The 27,279-nt window shown below is 43.8% G+C and overlaps 1 protein-coding gene across 5 annotated transcripts in view; it reads right to left on the reverse strand.

The window, feature by feature from the left end:
• FLVCR2 (FLVCR choline and putative heme transporter 2) overlaps positions 1–27,279 on the reverse strand; it is a 347,527-nt gene that overhangs the window by 266,216 nt on the left and 54,032 nt on the right. For all 5 annotated transcript variants that reach the window (XM_069208452.1, XM_069208453.1, XM_069208454.1 and 2 more), the window contains exon 2: positions 3,739–3,880. In XM_069208452.1, coding sequence (XP_069064553.1) covers positions 3,739–3,880 — 142 coding nt within the window. The remainder of the gene's footprint in view (positions 1–3,738; positions 3,881–27,279) is intronic.

Raw genomic sequence — 27,279 nt, forward strand, 5'->3', positions numbered from 1 at the left:
AGATTCTCTCCCCCAAGCACATTCCTTTGTGTGAAGTCAGGCCACTTCACACCTCATTAAAGTAGCCTGGCAGAAGCTGCTGCAGGCTGGCCAATCAGAGCACAGCAGCAAAAACAATGCAGAGCTGAAATTGGCAACTTTTTAGGTAAAGTCTAAACTTTTTACCTGCACTAGTTATATTAAATCCTACAACTGGAAGTTGTGGGATTTATTATAACAATCAATTTGATACCAAATTCTTGGTATGTAACATTTAAGGAGACTTTAAAATTTAAAATAAAGTCTGCCCATTCTAGCCTATGAAGGCCATTTACTTCAATGAGGGAAAAACGAATTTGGCTGTTTTTACCTCACCAGGGCTTATAAATCTATTTTTATAAAATCCCTGCTTATAGTTACATGGCACCCTGCCCTAGGGGCACATAGGGCACACCTTAGGGGTGACTCATATGTAAAAATAAGGTAGTTTAAGACTTTGGAAGTACCTTTAATTCCAAAGTCGAATTTGCATATAACTTTAATTTAAAAGCAGCCAGCAAGGCAGGCTTGCTTTTAAAATGACACTGGGCACCTCAGCAATGCACCTAGGTGTGCACCACCTATGCTGTGGTCCCTAAACCTACATGCCCTACCATATACTAGGGACTTATAGGTAGGTTAACTTAGCCAATTATAATTAGCCTAATTTGCATATCCATTTTACACAGAGCACAGGCCCTGGGACTGGTTAGCAGTACCCAGGGCACCATCAGAGTCAGGAAAACACCAGCATAAAGTGGAAAATGGGGGCAAAAAGTTAGGGGGCCTCTGCAATCAGCCCCAGTTTCTCACACCACCCTACAAGACCACTGGGTATTTTTATTTGGGGGAGCGCCCCCCACCCCCCTCTAATCCAACAAGTCTTTCGGCCCCTCCAGGACCTGAAAGCCCTCTAGACACCAAGGTAATAGGCTTAAACAAGAGAAGGGGTGGGGCAGCTAACCTAAGTCCCAGGCCATGCCCCAGCCCTAAACAGGTGCAACTGTCTTTCTGCCACACCTGGGCAGTAGAGGGAGGGTTTCACTGCAATTAGCCCCCGTTCCCAGGCACTTGGGGGCAGAAAGCCCACTAGGGATATCATTTTTTTTTTTTTTTTAGGGAAAAATATACCCAGGAATAGGCCTATCCCTCAACCCTAAGGCCCCAAAAGTCAGACTAACTTTTCTTACCCAGAATACGCAATAAACCTCAAACTTTATCTAAAATCATGCCCTTTTCTCCTATTCCTTTGAGGGAAAGTTCCAAAATCTGCACAGATTCACAAAATTCTTCCCACACAATATTTCCTTATTAGGCCCACCCACAAAAGTTGGGTACCATTTTTATCAGCAGAAGTGTGGAAACACAGAACAGTAGAACATGTTTTAATGCCAATTGGATTCCTCTCCATTTTTGCTTCCAAATGTAAGCCAATATGCAAGAAAGATCACAATTTGCATAATGTCCTTTGACTCACAATAGTATGAGTGGCCCTAAGTTTAAATGTATACAAATAACTATGGTTCCCAAACTCAGTGCACATTTAAAAAATACATAGGTTTCATTCAAACCTATTTTTCATTCATTCATTATGTTACAATATGAATTGCTGCATAGTAGATACACAACAAAAAAGTATAAACTGCAGCCCAGAATTTGGCTTTGGGTATTGCATGTTTGTGGACATCCACCAACCACTATATATTCCTGTGACCAGAAGGATTTGATGGACATATTAGTATATTACTTTTGTAAATCAGCCATCAGGACAAAAACAATTGCACATTTAACTTCAATAGTTGCTATTTTTCCTACATATTTTTCTTATGTCTATATCAACAAGTAGTTTATTTGAGAATACCATTAGCAATCTACACAAATGACTACATGCAGAACTCAGAATGATGTGTAGTTTTTAGACACGTATAGCTTTCCGTGTTCCCCCATGGCTTTCACACTTGTTTACACAACAAACTTCCAGTAGATTCAAATAAAAACATGGGAAAAATACCAAATATATGGTTAAAAAATATTTTATTTTACAACACTGCTCATTGCTGAAAGCTGGGAAGCAAATTCCTTTTGTTTATACCAATTTTAGAAACAAATATGCTTTCTTTCACAGCACACTTTTCCATAAAAAAATTGAAATGTTGCTACATTTTGGAAATTCTCTTGGTTCTCTCCAATGGAATCCACAAAACAAAAGTATTTTTAGAAACCCCAATATATGGGGAGACAAATAACAATTTGGCTGGGATACCTTTTACGAAAAACAAGTTTTGAAGCCTTATGAGTGAAGTGCCCCAAACATAAAAAAGGGCTCAGTATTGGGGCAGAAAAATAGCTAAGGGTTTCATGAGGCAGCTGCCCCTCAAACACATGGTATCTGAACTTGAGCCCTCGTAGAGACAATAGCAAGGTTCCTGGCAGACCTGTCACTTCATGGAATGTTACCTTGTCAATTGGTGAAATTCTAGAGAAGCAGGAAAATACGTAGCTAGCTTGAATCTAGGCTGAATCTTGGATGACTTCTCTGAAGGGTTCTTCTATCCTTGCCCAACATGTCTACTGAGTTCTCAGCTTATTCTCCAGAAACAGGACCTTCCTTTGGAATAGTGGAGCTCTAGTGATCTCCTGCCTCACCTAGATATATAACTTTCTCTAGGTAGCTGGCTTTCAGGTATAAGAGACAGGATGGTTCAGAACATCTTTTGGGTTGAGGCATATGAGGGTGAGCAGAAAAATGTCTGGCTTTGGAGGAGCAGATCCCTGGATCTCTTATGTCTCCTCTCTGGAATGGTGCCTTGTCCTTGGCACTTCACCCTGTGGATGGAGTACTAAACATCAAGTCAAGCTTAGATTTAAAGTCCGGCCTGAAGGACAATATAATGGTGGAGTTTGGTTTTATCTTTAAAATAAAATACAACTCATTGTTGAGCAAGTAACTGCCAAGGACCTTAACCACTGTGAGTTGATCCCGTTCAGCCTGCAGTAGAACCCTCGGAATCCTTAATGAAATATCTTAAAGCTTACACTTCTCAACAGAGGGACCACCTGGAACTCAAACTGCACATATAGTATGCTTACCAATCCAGAACTTGTACCGCTGCACAAGGAACATCCATCAAAAGGAGGAAGAGAGAACACTGAGGGTACAGTTGAGAAAATCTCTGCTGCACATAAACACACCAAAATAAGAGCTTTAAAAGGTGTCTAGGAGACATCAAGTGAAGCCAAATTATGGCTTCCAAAACGAATACTTGTTTATGTAAATTAAAATAAAGCCAAACGTGTCCAACTGGAGCACAGGTGTCCTTGAGCACGAGGTCCTTGAGTGGGCCCAAGAGTAGCCTGCTGCGTCTAGTGTGGCCCCCGTGTATCGCACTCGTTTATCTGCACTCTTTATAAAAAAAAAAATTAGAACGTGTTTTTCAGCCCACTTTCTTGCTCCTAGGTTTTAGTGGGAATTAGAGTAAGAAAATAACTAACAAATGATCTGGCATTAGATAAATAAACATCCATCCACTTTTATTTTCTGAAAAGAGATATCTCCTTAAAAAAAAATATTCAAGGATCCTGCAAACAGGCTTCAAGATATCTTTATAAATATGAATGAAAATCCCATAATAAAGATTGTTGTACTCTATGGCTGCTCCTGCCCATGAAACAGCAGTCCTCTACCTCTAAGACCACTTCAGCACAGTTTGCTTCACTTACCTAATACAACCAGGATGAAAAGTACAGAGGCCACGGCTGCTGTCCCATAGAACATGATGCGGATGTGGTACGCCAGCTCATCCATGTCATCAGAGTTTGGCACCAGAAGAGGTGGGAGTAGAAACCCCACAGCGATGCCAAGCTGGAGGGAAGAGAACAGGCAGGGAGACAGTCAGGAATCATCAAAGCCAAGAAACTGACAAGGTCTGTAGTGCCTAAAGGCATGCGTTCACTAGAGATTGTGAAGAAACAGGCATTCACAAGGCAGGCGGCACACACTATCAACAATATTTCTGAATATGAGCGTAATGAACCAATTATTTGCCACAAGCTTGAACATCTTGAACAGACCAAAGTAGACTTTGTGAATTGTAGAGATTAAGTTTAATTCCAGTTGGATTAGCACACAGTAGGATTCACACTTTCCACTTCTGCATTCGCCATAGAGCACAAAGCAGGTCAGGCAAGACTTCCAGAGTACCTTATCCCAATAATTTTCTAGGGCAAAATTACATTTGCAGAACAAGGATCTATGACCAGACATTACCAGTTGGGGCAGGGATAGCACACAGTCCCAAGAACATAGAGCCGACTACTAACTCCTGTTATGGAACACGCAAAGGTGAGCGGCTTCTGCTTTTCACCAGAAGTGCACTGCCCAGAAAACAGTCCGTATATGAATGGAGAATTTAAGTGCAAATAGAGCTCTTCTGTGTTTTTTGTTTACATTCTGGAACCTGAAGATCTGCATCTCCATTCAGAAAAGAGGAACAAATATAACACAAGAAAAAACAGGCCTGAATGAGCTATTTGCCCAGAAAAGGAGAAAGCCAAGATGTATTCATTCATGTATTGAGATATATATATATATGCATTCACTGAAAAAAACAAAGGTTACTGGGCCATTAGGTTGAGTTAGGTTACCTCAAGTAACTATAACTTGTGCCCTAAAGTAAGTATAACGCATGCCCTCGCTATGCACTGCTAATTACCCACAAATTACGGTACTCATGACATCGTTGAAACATCATTGATAATATCCATGTAATATTTTCAGTAACATTTTGGATGAAAAAACTGTACATGGCAAGGGTGCAAGTTATAGTTATCTTAGGCCCTGCATATACTTTCAGCAATTCCCCGGGTGGTGGTGGTACCCAGGGACTGGAATCCTCCACATATTATAACTAAGGCAGCCCTGGGGAGGTGGCACTCCCCAGGTCAGCTGGGGAGGGCCACAGACCCCCCATTATGATCCAATAGAAGCCCAGGGTTGGTGGTATCCAGGGTGCGGGGGCCTGCAGGCCCCCCCTCATATGTAAAAATTGAAGCCCTTTGGAGGTGGCGATCCACAGGGCACCACGAGGGCCACGGGCCCCCGGAATCGAAAAATAAAATGAAGGCTCGGGGAGGTGATGGTCCCCAAAGCTGTGGTGGGGGGGCCGGGACCCCCCTGCCCCCTCTCCCACCCCCCACCAGTGCTAAGGGGGTCAAGGTTTTCCTACCCTGGCCCCCCCCCCTTTTTTTTTTTTTTTTACTTTTTTTCTGGGACTCGGCTCAAGCCAAGTCCCAAGATGGCTGTCAACACTTCCTGGTTTGAAGTGTTGGCAGCCAATCAGAGCTGTGCATCTGCATGCACAAACTTTGTGGCCAGAGATATACAAATTAGAATTTCCCCAAAACTACTCAATGGATTTACTCCAAATAAGCAAAAGTGTAATCTGCGTACCGACAGCTATCTTTCTGCCAAATTCGGTGTAATTCTGTCCAGTGGTTCGGCCTGTAGTCGTGTCTAAAGAATCCTATGGAAATTAACATCGGAAAAGCAACATTTTTTTTGCCCCTTTTTCTAGGCCTCCGCTTGACGGATCACCCTGGAACTTTCCATGTGCAACAAAAATCTCTGCAACAATTTTTTGGGAACATTTCGTGAAGATTCGCAAAACGGTAGTTAGGACCACGTTTCCATAGGAAAAGCATTTTTTGACTTGCCTATATCTTTGGAGATATATATATATATATATATATATATATATATATATATATACACACATACACACACACACACACACACACACACACATTCATTCTCTCACACACACAAAAATCTGACATGGGAACGACTTCCTAGCTCTCAACCTCTCCAAGTGACCCATGTCAAGTGTGAGTAGTTTTAGTGATTATTTATTATACAACTGCAATATTATATCTGTAATATTGATTTGCTTTCTTTTCTTTAAAAAAAAACCACAACAAAAAACACAAAAATACATGCCCTGAGCCTAAAAAAAAAAAAGAAAAAAAAAAAAAAACATTTTTAAAATGGGCTCACAGCATATGTAGAAATATTTCATATATGCATACACTTTGAGCTGTGATGTTGGCTACAACAGAAGACATGATTGAGACTAAGCACACATGTTTATATGACAGAAGCCACAACTAGACTAGAAGTTCAGAAGATCCGCTGGGAGCTCATTATGGCACCACAAGACGCACAAGAGGGCGCTGCTTCTTGAGTTGGTTTTGCTGCTGCCTGAGTAGATTTTGAAACTCCAGCGGCAGATTTCTCTCCAGGAAGTCATCACCACCCGTGACTGCTTGTGTTAGGAAATTCTCACCAGGTGCCCTTCTAGCGCCCAAAAATCCTGATATGGGATGCCAATCCTCTCTTGCATTCACCAACGTACCGTTGGCTACCTATGCACAAGAAAAACACTCCACCACGCGGCAGTTGGTGGCATTTTGCCAGAACTCGATTTTACAAGTGTAAAGCGGAGTGGCTGAAATTCCGCCAACTCCATCGGCAGAGCGGAATTTAGCACCCACCCCTACTCAAAATAGCAGTGAAAAACCCTTCAATCCCTCCGCCATATTCTAACGTCCCACACTAGTCTCAAGTCACAACAAAGAAGTACACTGGCTCCCTATAGAAAAGAGTACAGAGTTGAAGCTCCTCAACCACACATACAAGGTACTACAAAGTAAGTACTACAGAGCACGGGTTCAGCCTGTGTGCAGTTCGATCAGGCTCCTCCGCTCAGCCTAAGTCTCGCAGGGGTATGAAATGTCTATCGCCCGACACCCTGAACATATGGATTTTTGTCAGAGACAAGTTTTGAACTCTATTTTGCCGACGGACAAGCAGACATTCTTTCTACCCAAATAGACCTACTATAATCGGACTATCAATTATTTTTTAACTAGCAGCCTAAAATCCTTGCCTATACCTGTTTTCACCTGCAATTACGGTGAAAAGAACCAACACTGTGGGCAACGCTGATCACAGGCGGTGGTAAATGGAGGCAAATATCGCCAGCGGAGGGAAATGTTTCACAGACTCTGACTGGATGGAAGCCCGAGACTGTACTCTATGCTGAGACTGGCTGTTGAGTTTATCATACATACATTCCCTGTATGACTATACTGTAAGACTGGAGGTAAAGAACTCATCTGTCAGGCGTATCAGAATATGTAAGCCTATGGTGTGTGTGAATAAAGGAACCAAGAGGTTTACCACCCTTAGGCCAGCTAATCCATTTAGGCAACAACTGGGACAAGTTGATCTCTTTACAAAAAAAAAGATTTCTGTTGCTTTTAGTCCCCTGGACAAGTAGCCTTTTTTTTTTATTCCACACCCCTGATCTTACTAGCACACAGGCCACACATACGCAAAAACAGATCAGAAGGCTGTGCCTTATCTTACATTTCTCCTAAAGCATGGAACTACTTCCACAACATTAAAGCCTCCTCATCGCTTCTTGAATTCAGCAAGAAGCTGAAAACCTGGCTATTCTGGTAAGGCCTTGAGGAATGTCCTCACCTGCAAAGCGCCAGGATACCCTTACGGGTGATAAGGCACTATGAAAATACACATAACACAAGGCACTTAAAAAGAATGAAACAATTTTTTTTTTCATCAAACAATCATTTAGGGATTTGTAATGTGCACTACTCACCCGTGAAGGTCTCAAGGTGCTGAAGAGGTGAGGGGGTGGGGGGAGGAGTGCTGCTACTGCTCGAACAGCCAGGTCTTGAGAAGTTTCCTGAAGGTAAGGAGGTCTTTGGTCTAGAGCAGGTGGGTGGGAAGAGTGTTCCAAGTTTTGGCGGTGAGATGCGAGAATGATCTACCGCCGGTTGTAGTTCCGTGGACGCGTGGGATAGTTCCGAGGTCGAGGGCGGTGGAGCGGAGATGCTGGGTCGGGGAGTAGAAGGAGAGTCATTTGTTGAGGTATTCTGGTCCGGTGTTGTGCAGTGCTTTGTGAGCGTGGGTGAGGAGTTTGAAGGTGATTTTCTTGTTGACTGGGGGCCAGTGCAAGTTTTTCAGGTGGTCTGTGATGTGGCAGTGGCGGGGGATGTCCAGGATGAGGAGTGCGGAGGCGTTCTGGATGCATTGCAGCCTCTTCTGGAGTATAGCCGTGGTTCCTGCGTAGAGGGCATTGTGGGCACAGAGTTTCATTGCACTTGTATTGCATATGTGACCCGAGGCAGCATTGCGATAATTTATTTACATGCATGCTTCGATCTAGTCATATATGTACCAACAGACAAGGCATTGCAGGCACTCGGTGGTCACTTCACATGTACGCAGTCGACTCAAACATTATCTGTGGAAAGATAGCACAGTGATATATGTTCTCGTCTGTGTGTACCAGTCACCCACTAGTTTGTAAACCACCAAGGATGGTTCAATCCTTAACTTGTATAATTCAAAAACTTATGAGCTCAGTTGCTGTACGTATACAGGCAGGACACAAGCTTGAAAACAAACTGGTTCGAATCAAACCCTTGTCTCCCAAGGACAATACACTGAATTTCATTATTGTGGATCATTATTGTGGATCTTTGCAAGGTGAAGTTAACAGTGCACCAATAAAGTATTATTTATCATAGTTTCTCAGAGATAGTGTAATCCCCTCTGTGAGGGTAATTAACGCTTTCTCCATAGTCAAGTGGCAGACTTCGTGAAATTGTACTTCATGATTAAATCTGTGTGGAGAGTGAAGATGCCTTTAAGATTTATTGTTTCCATTTATTTAGAATATACACAGAGTGGGCTTTGGCTCCACCCAGAAGAGAATTACTCTCTCCCCTTGTACTATTGGCTATTATGTGCATCATTCCGCCTACAACATACTTTCACTGAAATTCACGAGGGGCTATTTTACAACTGAAATATATTCTCAATCATCACACACGGACATTTAATTAGTTATCTTCTACATGCATTGTGCAAAAAGCAATCGGCTTTTGCTCCTTATTTTATCTAGCGGTGAAAGCCAAAAAGACAGACTTTAACGTGATAAAAAGCATTAGCACGCGCAATGTATGAAAAGATCATTTGTGAATGCCTGTCTTTATAAGTAACGGCACATTAAAGCCAGACCTATTGGTTTTGCTGATACTTATTATCTGTAAATGAGTTCATAGTCTACAACATGACTCTGTATTCTGGTGCAGATATTCTTTCTCGGAATAGCATCATGAAAGCAAAGCGTGGACTCCCAAAGGGAGAAGGAGATCTAGTAAGCTGAATACTGAGGACCTGTAATAGCATGATCAAGATTAGGAAGTAAACAAATGAGCCAGCGATGTGTTATAACCACACAGAAAGGTTTATGTCAACTACAATTTCAGGGTATGAGAGTAGCCCTCAAGTAGGCTTTCAAACAAAAATCAACATTTATTTGAACAAGTCTGAGCAGATAAAGTATTTCCATCTGTTCTTCTGCGATGTCTTTCTTGGCAATGCTACAAATTCTTCACCTGTTTTTCTTTTCTGAGAAAGACAACACTCTTCTGCACCTCCTAAGGGCAAGAGACATTATTTAAGAAGAAACATGAAACTATGAAAATGTGACTAAGGCTCTGAAACAAAAACGAAGGAAATGTTTCCCTCTCTTTAGGTCGCAATGACTCTTGACATTAGGATTCGGAACTGATCTTCCCTAGACAGAAAGACAATCTGTGTCTATCCACCTCTGAAGGATGAGGGTGAAGAGCCATTTATCAAAGCAATACTGTGAAAATCCCAGTACCGCTCTGAAACAAAAACTAAGAGAATTATGTTCCCCTCTCTTTAGAAATTACCAGAAATGCCACTCTCTTCTTCTCTAGTGAGAACGAGAATCCGCGTATATCCATCTCCTAAGGATGAGAGACAGTATTCATTTATCAAAGCAAACTAATGACAATCCCAGTACAACTTTGAAGAAAGAGAGGGGACATGTGTTTTCTACAACTTTTGACACTACCAACGATTCTTGAACTGGTTTTCTTTTTGGTAGACTTTCGGAAATCTCTGCACCCCTAAGGGTACGGAACATGCTTTAGTAACACGAAAATAAAAGCACGGCTCTGTAACAAGAACCCGAGGGAAAGAGTTTTCCCATCTGTCTGGACCTCCGTGACTTTTGACATTACCAGAGATTTCTGATCTGGTTTTCTTTTCTGTAGAGGACCAGTGGAAATCAGTCTCTGCACCCCTCTTGGTGAGGGACACGGCTCATTCATGAACATTAAAGTACCAATGTTGCTGTACAATTTCGCATTACCAGGGAGCACTTGTATTTATTTGTGATCATGCTTACGTTCAGGAAAGGTATGTCCAACAGGCAAGTGCGCCTTGAATGTGTTCCTGGTTGTTCCTGGTGGGGGTTTAGTTCTTAGGGCCCTAGGCTTGTGTCTGATCAGGAACATTTATATCATGTAGGTTTGGTTCTGTCCAACTTCTTGCAGAAATTGGTATTTTTTATTCTTATAGTAACTACGTGTGGCTTATTACATGTGACTGAACAGCGGTCCTTCCGCTAGCTGTTCTGGAACATATGGATGTCACCAAAGGGTCTAGTCATGTCGGCGGATTCATTGTTAGCTTTTCTAGGTTTATATTCGAGAACCGGGATGTCTGGATTTACCCTGTAGTGGTTAGACCCGCTGGGAATCGCAAAATATGTTTGGGACAAATAAGTACAGTGCTGTTTGAGATTCCCTAATTGTGAATCGCAAACATTTGCAATTAGGAAATCGAAAACACACTTTTTGGTACATGTGGCCCATAGTCCCTTATTGTGACTGCAGTATGACAGTGCAAGGCACACTGTCAAAGTATTAAACCGCTACACTGTCGTTCAGTGTTGGGACTACCCTAGTACAGTGCATCTGCTTACGAGCGAAAAATCACAAATCAGCTCAACATATGTCCTGGGGACACCACTTATAGGCTGCAAACGTTTAGGTGACCGCTGCTCTTGTAAGTAAATGGGCCCGCTGTTAAAATGGGCATATTAAAGTATACAAAAATTAACAGATGGAATGCTTAAATTCATCTCAGCTACTGGTAATCACTTGAGCCGTATCCCAGTCTATTGTTACTTTGCAAACCATGCCAACTCCAATGTGAACAGTCTAGCCATGTCCTTCCCAAACCAGAACACAAGCAACCCAGGCCCGGTTTTGCCCTAGTTAGGACTCATCAGCCAGCTATAGCTTGGTTCCAGAGGCACAGTGTGCATTAGACCCACATCTAGATATACCATCCCACTTAGGGCGACACACTAAAGTATGCAAAAAAAGTGATAGATGGAATGCTTGAATTAATGTTATCCACTGCTAATCACTTGGGGCTGCATCCCAATGTGGGCTGGACTGCTCCTATTGGAGCAGGGACAAGACTCATTTGCCTATGGCTGGGTCCAAACTGAGGTGGCATGGTGTGCAAAATAACGATGGACTGGAGCATGGCCATGGTGATTACCACTGGCTGGCCAAGTAGGATACACTTAGTCAGTGAAAACGAGACAGATTATGCCAGCAGAAAAGTACCTGGATTGGGGGTGGGGGGGGAGGAATCGTGCATCTGTGGAAAACAGGGATTTCATCTGTCAGTTCCCATTTCCCAGGGGAAGTCTTGTATTGGAGCAGAAATTTGTGCCCTGAAAATACTGTCCTGTTACTACGGTCTCGTAATATTTCAATTCAGTTTACCAGTCCGAGTTATAGTGAGGGACGCAATCTTAACACAGCAGACCCTCCATAACAAGGCAGATAGCATGAATATAGAGGGTCCAGGCTGGATCATGTTTCTATACAAGACAGAACCTAAATAATAAATATGCGATAAGCCGTAATATTTAATTTAAATGTCCTCACATAATGGAACTGCAAGCACATATTGTACTGCAGTTAAAAATAAACATGGACGTTTACTTCTATTGTAGGAATGTGTCCGCTGACAATACAGCATGTACTAAACCTTGTTCTCACTCATGGATGCCTGCGACAGCTGCACACAAATGTGCAACTAGCTTTTTTGACAACTCTTTAAAGGTTTTAGAAAAAATAAATTGTACATGTTTTAGCACCACCTTTCAAATAGTTGGGCTAATACTCGTGTAGTTCAGGAGTTAATAACCATTTAGCTAATGGACGTTAGTGTCTGAACAATTTGGTGGGGGGGGGTCACTGGACAAATAAAATCAATCAAAACGCATTGCTAAGAGCAAGAACGCCTGGTTTAAACACTGTCCAGGATAAAATACCCATCAATGCTGTTCCAAAGAAATTCTGCCATGGTACCGACGAGGTGTGATGGCATAAACTCCATAAACATTCTATTGTGGCTCAAATATTTCGGTGTATGGTCAATTTTATTATGATGCTCCCAAAAACATGTCGATGAACATTCCAGCATGCCTAACTTTTTGTTCAAATATGCCGGACTGCAGCTTAGCATGCAGGCCTGTAAAGATGTTGTTTGATGCTCAAGTAGGCTAGTGTCAAGTACTTTTAAACAGGGCCTGTGAGAAAGTAGCCTCTTTCTAGCCTTGTTACCCCCACTTTTGGCCTGTTTGTGAGTGTATGTCAGGGTGTTTTCACTGTCTCACTGGGATCCTGCTAGCCAGGGCCCAGTGCTCATAGTGAAAACCCTATGTTTTCAGTATGGTTGTTGTGTGTCACTGGGACCCTGCTAGTCAGGACCCCAGTGCTCATACGTTTGTGACCTATATGTATGTGTTCCCTGTGTGATGCCTAACTGTCTCACTGAGGCTCTGCTAACCAGAACCTCAGTAGTTATGCTCTCTCTTTACAAATTGTCACTAACAGGCTAGTGACCAATTTCACCAATTTACATTGGCATACTGGAACACCCTTATAATTCCCTAGTATATGGTACTGAGGTACCCAGGGTATTGGGGTTCCAGGAGATCCCTATGGGCTGCAGCATTTCTTTTGCCACCCATAGGCAGCTCTGGCAATTCTTACACAGGCCTGCCACTACAGCCTGAGTGAAATAACATCACGTTATTTCACAGCCATTTACCACTGCACTTAAGTAACTTATAAGTCACCTGTATGTCTAACCTTTACCTGGTAAAGGTTGGGTGCTAAGTTACTTAGTGTGTGGGCACCCTGGCACTAGCCAAGGTGCCCCCACATTGTTCAGGGCAAATTCCCCGGACTTTGTGAGTGCGGGGATACCATTACACGCGTGCACTATACATATGTCACGACATATGTATAGCGTCACAATGGTAACTCCGAACATGGCCATGTAACATGTCTAAGATCATGGAATTGTCACCCCAATGCCATTCTGGCATTGGGGAGACAATTCCATGATCCCCTGAGTCTCTAGCACAGACCCGGGTACTGCCTAACTACCTTTCCTGGGGTTTCACTGCAGCTGCTGCTGCTGCCGCCAACCCCTCAGACAGGTTTCTGCCCTCCTGGGGTCCAGCCAGGCTTGGCCCAGGAAGGCAGAACAAAGGACTTCCTCAGAGAGAGGGTGTTACACCCTCTCCCTTTGGAATAAGGTGTCAGGGCTGGGGAGGAGTAGCCTCCCCCAGCCTCTGGAAATGCTTTGATGGGCACAGATGGTGCCCATCTCTGCATAAGCCAGTCTACACCAGTTCAGGGATCCCCCAGCCCTGCTCTGGCACGAAACTGGACAAAGGAAAGGGGAGTGACCACTCCCCTGACCTGCACCTCCCCTGGGAGGTGGCCAGAGCTCCTCCAGTGTGCTCCAGACCTCTGCCATCTTGGAAACAGAGGTGCTGTTTGCACACTGGAGTGTTCTGAGTGGCCAGGGCCAGCAGGTGACGTCACAGACTCCTTCTGATAGGCTCTTACCAGTGTTGCTAGCCTATCCTCCTTCCTAAGTAGCCAAACCTCCTTTTCTGGCTATTTAGGGTCTCTGCTTTGGGTAATCCTTTAGATAACGAATGCAAGAGCTCATCAGAGTTCCTCTGCATCTCTCTCTTCACCTTCTGCCAAGGAATCGACTGCTGACCGCACTGGAAGCCTGCAAAACTGCAACAAAGTAGCAAAGACGACTACTGCGACCTTGTAACGCTGATCCTGCCGCCTTCTCGACTGTTTTCCTGGTGGTGCATGCTGTGGGGGTAGTCTGCCTCCTCTCTGCACTAGAAGCTCTGAAGAAATCTCCCGTGGGTCAACGGAATCTTCCCCCTGCAACCGCAGGCACCAAAGAACTGCATCACCGGTCCTCTGGGTCTCCTCTCAGCACGACGAGCGAGGTCCCTTGAACTCAGCAACTCTGTCCAAGTGACTCCCACAGTCCAGTGACTCTTCAGTCCAAGTTTGGTGGAGGTAAGTCCTTGCCTCCCCACGCTAGACTGCATTGCTGGGTACCGCGTGATTTGCAGCTGCTCCGGCTCCTGTGCACTCTTCCAGGATTTCCTTTGTGCACAGCCAAGCCTGGGTCCCCGGCACTCTAACCTGCAGTGCACGACCTCCTGAGTTGTCCTCCGGCGGCGTGGGACCTTCTTTTGTGACTTCGGGTGAGCTCTGGTTCACTCCACTTCGTAGTGCCTGTTCCGTTACTTCTGCGGGTGCTGCTTGCTTCTGAGTGGGCCCCTTGTCTTGCTGGGCACCCCCTCTGTCTCCTCACGCAATTGGCGACATCCTGGTCCCTCCTGGGCCACAGCAGCATCCAAAAACCCTAACTGCGATCCTTGCAGCTAGCAAGGCTTTTTGGCGGTCTTTCTGCACGGAAACACCTCTGCAAGCTTCTTCACGACGTGGGACATCCATCCTCCAAAAGGGAAGTTTCTAGCCCTTGTCGTTCTTGCAGAATCCACAGCTTCTACCATCCGGTGGCAGCTTCTTTACACACACAGCTGGCATTTCCTGGGCATCTGCCCACTCCCAACTTGATCGTGACTCTTGGACTTGGTCCCCTTGTTCCACAGGTACTCTCGTCTGGAAATCCATCGTTGTTGCATTGCTGGTGTTGGTCTTCCTTGCAGAATTCCCCTATCACGACTTCTGTGCTCTCTGGGGAACTTAGGTGCACTTTGCACCCACTTTTCAGGGTCTTGGGGTGGGCTATTTTTCTAACCCTCACTGTTTTCTTACAGTCCCAGCGACCCTCTACGAGCTCACATAGGTTTGGGGTCCATACGTGGTTCGCATTCCACTTCTAGAGTATATGGTTTGTGTTGCCCCTATCCCTATGTGCTCCCACTGCATTCTATTGTGACTATACATTGTTTGCACTGTTTTCTATTGCTATTACTGCATATTTTGGTATTGTGTACATATATCTTGTGTATATTTGCTATCCTCATACTGAGGGTACTCACTGAGATACTTTGGCATATTGTCATAAAAATAAAGTACCTTTATTTTTAGTATATCTGTGTATTGTGTTTTCTTATGAGATTGTGCATATGACACTAGTGGTACTGTAGGAGCTTCACTCGTCTCCTAGTTCAGCCTAAGCTGCTCTGCTAAGCTACCTTTTCTATCAGCCTAAGCTGCTAGACACCCCTCTACACTAATAAGGGATACCCGGACCTGGTGCAAGGTGTAAGTACCCCTTGGTACCCACTACAAGCCAGGCCAGCCTCCTAGAGGGCCTCTGACTGTGACCTACGGGTCTTTACTTTGCCATGGGAATGCTCAGAGCACCAGCACTGCTACTCAAGGTGCTGCTGGTGCAGGCTGCACACTACCAGGCGGTCACAGATGTTACAGGATTGGATCTCCGATTGTCGTTCCCCGTTATGCTGAAACAGGGGTATATTGCAGGTTCCAATGTGCATGGTGGACCAAGGCTGAAGTTAAGAGGATGCCCACTAAAGAACAGGATTGGACAGTGGGAGATGACAGATCCTCTTCCACTGATTATATTTTCATCCACCAAGAACCAAAGACAAATGCCAACCTTACTATGCCCACCCTCACAAAAAAATAATCAACAACTATAGCAAGCCTCTATGCCAAACTAAATAAAAAAGGTTTCAAATACGAAGTGAACACCGATATTGAATACCCATAAGGGAACTCATAAATGTGTTAAGCAATTTTCTAAAGGTTACATCCCAATTACTTTTAACGAATTTACAGGAAAATTCAACATAGAACACAAAGATGAAAGGTTGTATCACCATATCCTAAAATGCGACTGGGCGTTTTTCGGAGAGACTCACCAATATAATTTAACAAGGAGTAAACAATCAGACCCTAAATCCAGAATTAAATCTACATTCATCTGTGCAACAAGAGTAAAGCTGTAATTTCCAGCAACCTTTCTCCATTTGCCACCTTGCTAAACTCTTTATTGTACACCACCGGATCATATTCATGCACAAATCTAGAAGGAGCTCACCACTGCTCTATTCCTCCCTCCATCCCAGTCGCCTTCACCGTGCAAGCTTCACTGATGATGACTGATAATTCATGCTGACGCTGCAGGGGAAGCGATGCTAAGAATACAGTTCTAGGTCACAAGCCTGGCAACGACAAGTATAAAATCTAATGCGAAATAGTTGTTAGTATCCAAAACTATGATCTCTGCCTGAGGTATCTTTTTCCCAAACTCTCAACTCAAAGCCATCCATCACCAGAAGTAAAATTAAACTTTTAGAGCAGTGGTTCCTAACCTTTTGACTTTCGCAGACCCCCACTTATTCATTACAGGAAGCCAGGGACCCCCGACTTAGGCAATTTGGATGATTTGAACCACAAAATAATAAATAAAAATATAGAAACAAAAATTCATAAAAACACAAATAATGAAATAAGTTATTTAATTCACAAATATATATAAACAAATCTACATTTTAATCTGAATGGGAAGGTTGTGCTATTGTAAATCCACTGAGGCCACTTGTTGTCCATTCTATACTTGCACTGCTCCCACAAATCAATCAATATGAGGAAACCAACTTAATTTTCAGTCTTCAATTGCACATTCTTCCACATTTACCTAACATGTTGAAATGTTCAATTTTACTTCTTTAATTACATACACTTTAATAATCTGTTAATATTATTTAATTTTCTAAGCAGTCAAGGGCCTCCTGAGCATGGCAGGGGGGGGTCACAGGAACCCAGGGTTCCCCGGACCCCAGATTACGAACCACTGTTCTAGTGTTTTACTTCAATTATTCTTCAGAAAATGCTGACATGTAGGAAAGACAATGATCCAACATCCTATATGCAAGGGTGGGACAAGGTACTTCAACACCAAAAAAATTAAAAGTAAGATGCTGATAATGGCCTCTCATAAGCAAACCTGAAACCCACCTATAACTTGACATCAACATGATGGCTCTCCCACTGTGAACTGCATCCTTTTTATTCATCTCAGCAAATCACAACCCTGCAAACTGTAACTTCAGCTGGGGAGGGGTGCCTGTGAGGGGCCACCAGTCAATCAAATGGCAAACCATGAACCACAGATGGAGTACTGTAGTGCAGCTTTGGAAACATCTGTTTCCACCTTTTAGAGATCCTAAATAGGAGTAATGTGGACATCTAGGGTGAATCACACTCCAAGCAGGAGGTCTGAGGCGCTAAGTCTTAAACAAAGCTCGCTCCATTCAGCGTTGACTAGATTGTGTTAATTACCAGTCTGTCCCTTTACATGTGTTGTTTTCCAAACAGTCAAGGTACAGAGAACAAAATCTTGTGAACTCGGAATATTTCTAAGGCAAACCATGCCTCAAAAGGAATAGTGTGTTCTGAAATGACATCCAAGGTTTGGTTTGCAGTGTGATTGATATGAAGTCCTAAAACATGAGGACCTGCTCGAAGAGTCCTGATTGCACCGGCTAAGGTCACACATTCATAAGCAAACGACTGTGCTGTAAGTTAGCGCACATAATGTATAACTAAGTGACACAATGTGTCCCCTCAATTACTCATCAGAGCGAGGTATAGGTCCTTAGTGCAGACACGTCAATAATGGTCTGCAGCAGACCGTTCTTAATTTGAGCCGGTGGTTGCATGTGGGACCCATAGCCACTCATTTTTCCTCATCAGACTTTGACCCAGAGGAAGAGAGAGAAAAGCACAAAAGGGGTAAGGAGGAGGAAGAGAACAATGGACAAAAAGGTGACAAAGGAAGAAAGAAGGGATGAAAAAGAACCTACACGAGCGAGATAAAGATGCAGGGAGTGTCTGGTGGTGAATTATAGAGGCATGAGGTGGGATCAGGACAATGCAGCCATGGTACTTGGCACTCTGTTCGATAGTGCCAGCCAAGGGTTTCTAAGCAAAAGATTGGGCCCTTGCACTTATTCTCTTACAAATTAAGCTATGGCCCTAGAAGTGAGATTGCTCCATAGGGTCTCTTGTATTAAACCCTTCTCTGTTTGTAGGAAACGCAGCCAAAGGCCCTGGAGATTCAAGTAACAGCTAGTTTGCGATCTCAGCTGGATGACATGCACCTCTAGGTTCAAAAGGGAGGGCAGAGTTTTAGATCAACTTTCTTTTGCATTTTTTTATATGTCTTTCACAGAAACATTGTAAACCCACCTGTCACTTTGACGCACAAATATATTATGTTTGGAAACAAGGCGCTATACCTGGAGCAGGACCACGCAACACAAAGGACATTGGCAAAACCAGTAGATCTGGCTTGCATTCTGTATCCGGACTAAAATATTTTTGAAAAGCCTGAAGCAGTGAAGAAACAAAACAGAAAACGATTGTTTACACAGTGCATCTATGAAATAATTAATTTGATATTTAATAAATGAAGTGCATTGTTCTTCGGAGTGTCATGCATGTCAATTCAAGCACACCACAAGAGATTAGTGTACACCTAACAGCCAACAGCATGTAGTGAAAGGTTAATGCCCCACTAGGTAGAACCAAAGTCCACTCTATGAATTTATTTAAATAATTTTTTAGGTTGAGCGTAGCAGCACAACAGTGCTGCTTTTCCGACCTGCTGGTATGCATCTGTGCTTTTAACATGCCCACGGCACACCCATCACTATCACTCGTTCATCGGATGGCCATTGAAAAATCCTTTATTTTCGTTGGTATATGCTTTACGTTTGTCCCTTCTTAGGGCGGTTTAGTTACCGCCTTGGACATCAACCCTGTTACATGGCTAATTGCACGTTTTCTGATACATTTGACTGCGAGCTAACTTCTTTTTCCTTTTGTGTGCTCTTTTATGCGGATGCCGTGGCGCTTTGAAGCGGCTCGTTTAGATGAAAATGTATTACTTTTCATTTTCAATTTATGTGGCAAGAAAAGTCCATTTAGGAGTTTACAACGCTAATCGCTCTAACTCAAGCAAATGTGAGAACCATTGCATTGTAAATGCTTGTTAACAATATGTCACGGATAGCTGTCTCGTCATGACAGACCTAAACAGGCTGCTGTAACAGGACATGACGTTCCACACAAAACGTAGTTAGAAAATGACACAAATTGCAACTGCAAGGCGAGAACACCTCTTAACGGGGTGTTTGCACAACCAGGCATCATCCAGAGAGTTAATGAAAGGCAAACACATGTTTGCACACGCTATTATGAAGGTGCATACTGTTGTGTAGCCATTCAGTTATAGCTCCATGCACGTTATTTTAGCACACTAGGCCTGCCACTGTGCACTTTAACCTAGATATATTTTATTTAGCTTTGTGTATTATTTTAACAATAGCCACATTTGTGGTCTTGTTTTATTTCTCTCCATCTAGCTGTTCTTTGCCTAGGCCAGCACTGCATTCCTAAACTAGACATTTCTTTCACTCTGTGCTTTTCTCAAGGCTGCAGTAAGATAGGTTGCCGGTAAACATGGTAACGCTTTGCCTCTGGTATTCATAGAAACAAACACATCCTTATGTAGGGACATTTTCTTAGAATATCAGCTGTGTTAAAAACACTTCCCTGTCCCATACACGTTAGAGGGAGATTCCAGCCAGATGACCACAACTGTATGCGGATTGATGAATGCTTCACTACAGCTGCTGATGCAGACTTAAGGCCTCTTGCTCAGGTTCTTAGGGGAACCTGAAGGGCAGAACTAGAGCTTAATATGCTTTGCTCTAATATAGCCTACGAAGGGATTAGTTTAATGATTCTAGTGACAATATGGTAGCGTTATTTTTATGCTTTACTCTCCTCGTCACTATTTTAATTCTGTCATGCTTCATCGTCCTGGTTATTGCAGTGCATGCTTTATTATCTAAGATGCAGTTGCTTCATTAAAACCTTACTGAAACATATTGCCTCCGACCGTCCTAGTATATGTGAGACTAATGTAACTGAGAGAAACTGATGCGATCTGAGTGACCACGATTTCCCTGAGGAGTCAATTGTGTCACGTGCTCGGCTGCCCACTCATCCCTGCTCTTAAGTAGAAATGAGGCACTGCTAGTTAGCCGGAGCAAAACCCGGATTAATCCGACAGGTGTCAACTGTAGTGGGTTAGAATCAGTCCCCCACACCGCAAGCGATTCTGCCGCTCAAATCCAGAAGTCTCATTAGAATAATGAGAGCCTACGTAACAACACAAAGCGGAAGTATACATACATGTGATACGCTAGAGGGCGGGTTTGAGTGACCTGCCCAAACAGAATGTGCACTAGAGGCAGGCAAGGGTCTTGGCCTCATGCTGCATAACAACCACCCCACTGCCGCACTGTGACCACATCATTCCTTCAGGACCATGAACACTGCTCTTTAAATACCGCCTCAACCACAACATGTCCCAGTTCTCACATTAATAGGCAAAGGTAAACTGAGTAATGAGGTTTACCGGTAAGTCACCAAGATTTTCACTTCTACAATCAGTTAAATCACCGTGAGCATCGCAAAGAACGTTACTGCATTTAAAGACTGGCTACTACTTCATCCCAGTCACTGGCTATTTGATCTGAGTTTGATCTCCTTGATAAGCCTTCTCCATCTACCGTAACTTAAAAATGCAAAGTTGAATCTCCATTGGGCCAGGCATCACCCTACTGCCTGCAGCAGCTACACTTTTGGAGACGTGTGGGAAAATCATTATATTTCTTTCTTGAGTAATTGAAAATCCTGGATGGTGCTCAAACGGGCTTTCGCTCAACCTGCAAAGCAGTTGTGGTATCAGTTGCTGTTTTTGATGGTCTTTGCTTGGCAGTGGATGTAGACAGTGTCAATGTTCTGATTCTACTAGATATCTGAGTGATATTTAACACTGTTGATGGTAAGTGTTAGAAATGGGGTCTTTGGTTGACAGTCAGGTTACCCCCTGTTCAAGCAAGGACCCTCACTCTAGTCAGGGTAAAAGAGAATCACCCTCAGCTAACCCCTGCTAACCCCCTTGGTAGCTTGGCAGAGCAGTAGGCTTAACTTCAGAGTGCTAGGTGTAAAGTATTTGTACCAACACACACAGTAAATTAATGAAAACACTACAAAATGACAACACCGGTTTAGAAAAATAGGAAATATTTATCTAAACAAAACAAGACCAAAACGACAAAAATCCGACATACACAAGTCAAGTTATGAATTTTTAAAGATTAAATAAAAAAATAGCGCATAGAAACAAAAATGCTTCGATGAGATGTTAACACGGCGTCGTGACGGAGTCATTCCCAACAAGCCGACACCAGCGGCACCGGACACGGAGTCGTGTAGACCCCCAAGTACAGTACCTTTGGTGAAGAGTGAAAACAAGCCGATGCGCAAAGTCGGGAAACGCGGCGTCTGTGCGAAACGTTGAATCCGTGCACTTCGAGCGGCGTCGGTCACGACGTGGTGCGGCGACTTCCACGGAGTCGCGGACTTCAGCGGGGCTGCTGCGGCATCGGGCCTGCGAAGAGCGTCGCGTTCCAGTGAAGGTCACGGCGTCAGGTGCAGGCGGCATTACCGGATTCAGCAGCGGTGTCGGTCCGAAGTCGTCCGAAGGCGATTTCCTTGGATTCCACCAACTTTCCTTTCAAGGGCCCAGGGACTGGATAGGGCACCACTTGTCGGGGTAGGAGTCTCTCCAGAGACTCCAGGTGCTGGCAGAGAGAAGTCTTTGCTGTCCCTGAGACTTCAAACAACAGGAGGCAAGCTCTAACTCAAGCCCTTGGAGATTTCTTCACAAGATGGAAGGCACACAAAGTCCAGTCTTTGCCCTCTTACTCTGGCAGAAGCAGCACTGCAGGAAAGCTCCACAAAGCACGGTCACAGGCAGGGCAGCACTTCTTCCTCAGCTATCAGCTCTTCTCCAGGCAGAGGTTCCTCTTGGTTCCAGAAGTGTTTCTAAAGTCTGTAGATTTGGGTGCCCTTCTTATACCCATTTTAGTCTTTGAAGTCACCTTTCTTCAAAGGGGACTCACACCTACTTGTGAAATCCTGCCTTGCCCAGGCAAGGCCTCAGACACACACCATGGGGTTGGAGCCGGCAGTGTCCGAGGCAGGCACAGTCCTTTCAGATGAGAGTGACCACTCCACCCCTCCCTCCTAGCAGAGATGGCTAATCAGGAAATGCAGGTTACACCCTAGCCCCCTTTGTGCCACTGTCTAGTGCAAGGTGAAAAACAACCCAACCGTCAAACTGACCCAGACAGGGAATCCACAAACAAGGCAGAGTCACAGAATGGTTTAAGCAAGAAAATGCTCACTTTCTAAAAGATTTCTTAAAATCAACTTTACTAAAAGATGTATTTTTTAATTGTGAGTTCAGGGACCCCAAACTCCACATGTCCATCTACTCTCTAGGGGAATCTACACTTTAATCATATTTAAAGGTAGCCCCCATATTATCCTATGAGAGAGAAAGGCCTTGCAACAGTGAAAAACGAAATTGGCAGTATTTCACTGTCAGGACATGTAAACCACATTACTATATGTCCTACCTTATCCATACACTGCACCCTGCCCTTGGGGCTACCTAGGGCCTACCTTAGGGGTGCCTTACATGTAAGAAAAGGGAAGGTTTAGGCCTGGTAAGTGGGTACACTTGCCAAGTCGAATTTACAGTGTAAAAATACACACAGGGACACTGCAGTGGCAGGTCTGAGACATGATTACAGGGTTGTGTGGGTGGCACAACCAGTGCTGCAGGCCCACTACTAACATTTGATTTACAGGCCCTGGGCACCTCTAGTGCACTTTACTAGGGACTGAACAGTAAAACAAATATGCCAATCATGGAGAACCAATTACGTACACATTTTAAACAGGAGCACTTGCACTTTAGCACTGGTTAGCAGTGGTAAAGTGCCCAGAGTAACAAAAACAGTAAAATCAGAGTCCAGCACACATCAACAACCTGGGGAACAGAAGCGAAAAGTTAAGGGAGACCAAGCCAAGGATGAAAAGTCTAACAGTAAGATTTTCAGTAAGGAGCTATGGTCATTTCTAGTAGCGTGTTAAATTGTATTATTTGTTTTTTTTACAAAGCAGAACTTAGAGGGGAGCTCTTGGTCCTCAGTGTTCCGCTTTATAACTTAAAATCTAATTTTGCTACTTGACTGTGATTATTTGCAACCATAGCTTTATACACATTCAACTTCTGAGTAATCATGCTCTTCAAGATTCCTTTCTCCAAAGTGGTCTAGTCACAACAGAGAATGGTTAAAACTGAACACAGAGAAAACAAATTCTGGTCACTGGTAGTCGGACTCTTCTTCGACCGTCTCGTTTTGGTAAAGCCCTGATCCTTCCAACTCTGTAAAGAGTCTTGGGGTTGAACTTAATGCCTCTCTCGTAATTTCATTCAACAAAAAAGATGACTGAAAGTATTTTTCTCTGTTGATGAACGCAGAAAATTTCCCAGCAATTGTTTGCTTCTGACTGAATTATTGTAGATGGCCCTATTTAGGTAAAACATCAGTCAGTGCCAGCTTGTATATTCAAGATCAGACAGCTCATCTGGTAGTGACCAGTCCATGGTTCTGTCACATGACTTCCATCTTCAATGCTTTTATACCATCTTCAAATTAAATCCCACATTGATTTGCCTTGTTCACTATTCTGTTTATGGCACAGTTTCTAAATTCAATGCTAAACGTCTTTCTCTGAGTCATCAGACCAGACTTCTTCAGTCTTCATCCCAGAACACAGTTCCAGAGTCCATTAAGTCTGCCTAGTCAGCTACACATTTTCTTATTTAGCACGTCTTTTGAGTAAGAATTACCTTCAGACTCAGAACACTTTATCCCATCTTTGTTTTAGAAGACACCTAAAATTCTTGTGCCATTCTCCTTTTTGCTTAATTCAGCTTCCTGGCTGTTTTTTTCCGAGTTATTGGCACCAAGAGACCTCAGGTGACAGTACACTCTATCAAGATTTAATTAACATAACACACTTTTTAAGATAAGAAATCACACCTGCCTCCCAAAGGCACAACACAAACAAGTTGAGGAACATGCAATACCCTATGGCCAAACCACATTCTGGGACAAAGCCACAATCACACCCATGCTCATGCCACAGACACAGTTCTAGACCATGCAAGACTGGGCATCATGAGTATGTGGAACACATGGGCAAGCCAGTTCACACTCTACCCCATGAACATGCAAGCACACCATACTGCAGTTCCAAGGGTATGACATCACTCAGGTCACATAAGCATGACACAACCGGAGCCTTCCTACAGCCCACCAACTCACAGACACATAAAGCTGGCACCTCTCTGCCACATGATAAGCTGAGCCCGCACTCCAAGCCTATATCACACACCATTGAGTCACATATGTATGCAGTGAGGCATGTTCTGGGGGGGGTCTACGGACAGCGGATGGTTACTGGGTAGTGTCTTAGTGGGTACTGATATTGACTACTGTTGCTGCAAATGACCCATCAGCATGCCATACCTGCTGTTGCATGTTTGTGGAATATCCAGTGTCCTGAGCATATGAGCATAACATGCACCACTACCATGCACACCCCTGAGATTGCCACACTGGGCCCCATGAACATGTTCCATTCACTTAAGCATGCCACAAACCACAGACCCAGGTGCATAATACCAACACAGAATTCCCTAGTCCCTTAACCTCAGCACTTCCCAGCCCTATCAGCCTCTTCAGTCCAGTGCATCTGAAAAATACCAGTCAATGAGCAGGTCATAACACTAACCCCCAAATTACTACGCCTTTGGCCACTTGAAGCTTAGGGACAGTAAACTCAAACAGTCAAAGCATACCCCAAGAGATGCAGTGGTTGGAAACTCAATACAATGTAACAGTATGCAATTTAATAAAAAGGAATGTCTAACTGAATAAGTTACTTATCTTTGGTAACACCTTTTCTTATATGCTTAGATGCTATCGACAGCAGATTCCTTATCTTCAAATATTCCCCAGTTGTCAGACTGGATCTGGAAACATTCTGGTTTTCACTGAGTAACTTAGTTTTATGTGAAGCATATTCTTCTAGTGTGTATTAAAGTTTTTTGTTTTTTTTTGTTTTTTTACAAAGTAAAGCACTGACTGGACACTGATCTTATTAGCTGGTATTACGGCATAAACTGCATTCCGAAAGGCTAACACACCTCACCTCCTTGAGTAAGCCAAGGACCACTCAGTCTCACTGCCCTGAGAGAATCAAGTGCTGTTTAAGAGTACTTGCTTATCCAGTTTGGAGTACAGTAATACTGTGGACCCAGGAAACCGGCTGTGAAAAACTCCAATTGATTCAACTGGAGCCCAGTAACCCCTGAATGCCCTGGAGCCCCAGAAATCCAGTTGTCACATTGGTGGAGAAGCAGTGTTGGATCACCAGACTTCTTACTCAGTGGACACTGATACCAGCTGATGAGTCCAGCAAATGCCCATGTGCTATACATAAAATGGCTGATAACACTGGAAAGGAATCTTAACCTCTGGAACTGTCAGATGAATTAAAACAAATATGTGCTGACCGGGGATGGAGGGTCTCAAGGTCTAAGGACAGGAAGCACTTGGTTAGTCACAAAGGTAAATTCTTGGAGCGAGAGACCATTTTTAGCTCAAAGTGAAGAGGAAGTTGAAAACTTACAGGAAAGCACGGATGGCACAGACCTTCAAAGTCCTTTAGTGCAGGCTTCTCCTAGGCTCTCTCCTAGGCCTTCCTCTAAACTTCTTTCTCCCCCCTATCTCTAGAGTTACCTTTTCTCTGCCACAGGATTCACCTCCTTTGGAGGAGTGACCTAGCAGAGACCCTGAAACCTCAGCTGAAATGCCAATAAGCTAAGGATTTAGTTGAAGAGAAGGCAAAGGAATCTGAGAGGAAGAAGCCAAGGATTGCCAGCAATGTAGATGAGAAGCAGCAAAGGGATAGACAAGATGGGTGGGATTAGAAGGAGAAAGAAGTGACAGGGAAAAGGAGAGGGATAGGGAACTGAAGAATGCGCAGATAGCCCTGAGGAAAGAAAAGCTCAGGTTGGCAGCAGAGGAAGGAGGTCAGCTCTGGTGAAAGTGAGTCCCTCGCCAAGTCGAAGGGCAACACCACCAAGGTGTCAAATGAATGGATACATAGGATATTCTCTGCTAGATCGGTACTTTTGAACTTGCTTGTAGGACTTAATGCATAAATGATCAGTCCAGAGCAGCAACTCAACTTACTTAGGTAAGGTACTTATGAAGGGATTGAGGTATCTGAAACAATGTCAGAGAAGAAAAATCTGACATATGAGTGTGTGAAGAACGCTCCGATAAGGTAGTTTGATAGCAGAGCGTCTCAGGGAAGAGTGCTCTAACACTCCCAATACAGCACTTGTCTGACCGCACTGAGATGGATATAGAAAAACTTGCAGCGTGGACTGACTGTGGCTTACCAACAGAGTGAACGGGGGGTAGTAGTACCACAGTTCCAAGACCAAGGGGCAGAAGACCTCCCACCAGCCTGGTCCTAAACCAGGAGGGAAAGGGGCAGAATAGTCCCAAGGCTCTCAGACATGACAAGAGTCCAAAGGGAAAAGGTAACCTAGTCAGTGAAAGAAGGGGATTGGAGAGAAGGTTTCTTTTATGCCCAAGGTATTGAAATGCTTTATATGTAACCAAGAGGGACACGTAAAGAGGGACAGCCAAGGGAAGGATGTGGTGCCAGAGGCACCCATGATAGCGAGTGTGCTTTCAGTGGGTCCAAACATAACGGGATGCTCAAATTAGTTAAACTTAGCCACCAGCGACTAATCCCAGCGATTCTTCCGAATATTCACACAAACACGAGCAGGTATAGGAGTGCTGCAGGTATCAATGAGAGGAAGGATCCTGTCATAAACGTTACTGGTGGCCCCAGGACTATGGTTGAGCAGAAAAATCTCAAACGTGAAGGGCTCATCATTGGTTCCAAGAGTTATGGTCTGGTAGT

Source organism: Pleurodeles waltl, chromosome 9 (genome assembly GCF_031143425.1).
Source record: "Pleurodeles waltl isolate 20211129_DDA chromosome 9, aPleWal1.hap1.20221129, whole genome shotgun sequence".
NCBI lineage: Eukaryota > Metazoa > Chordata > Amphibia > Caudata > Salamandridae > Pleurodeles > Pleurodeles waltl.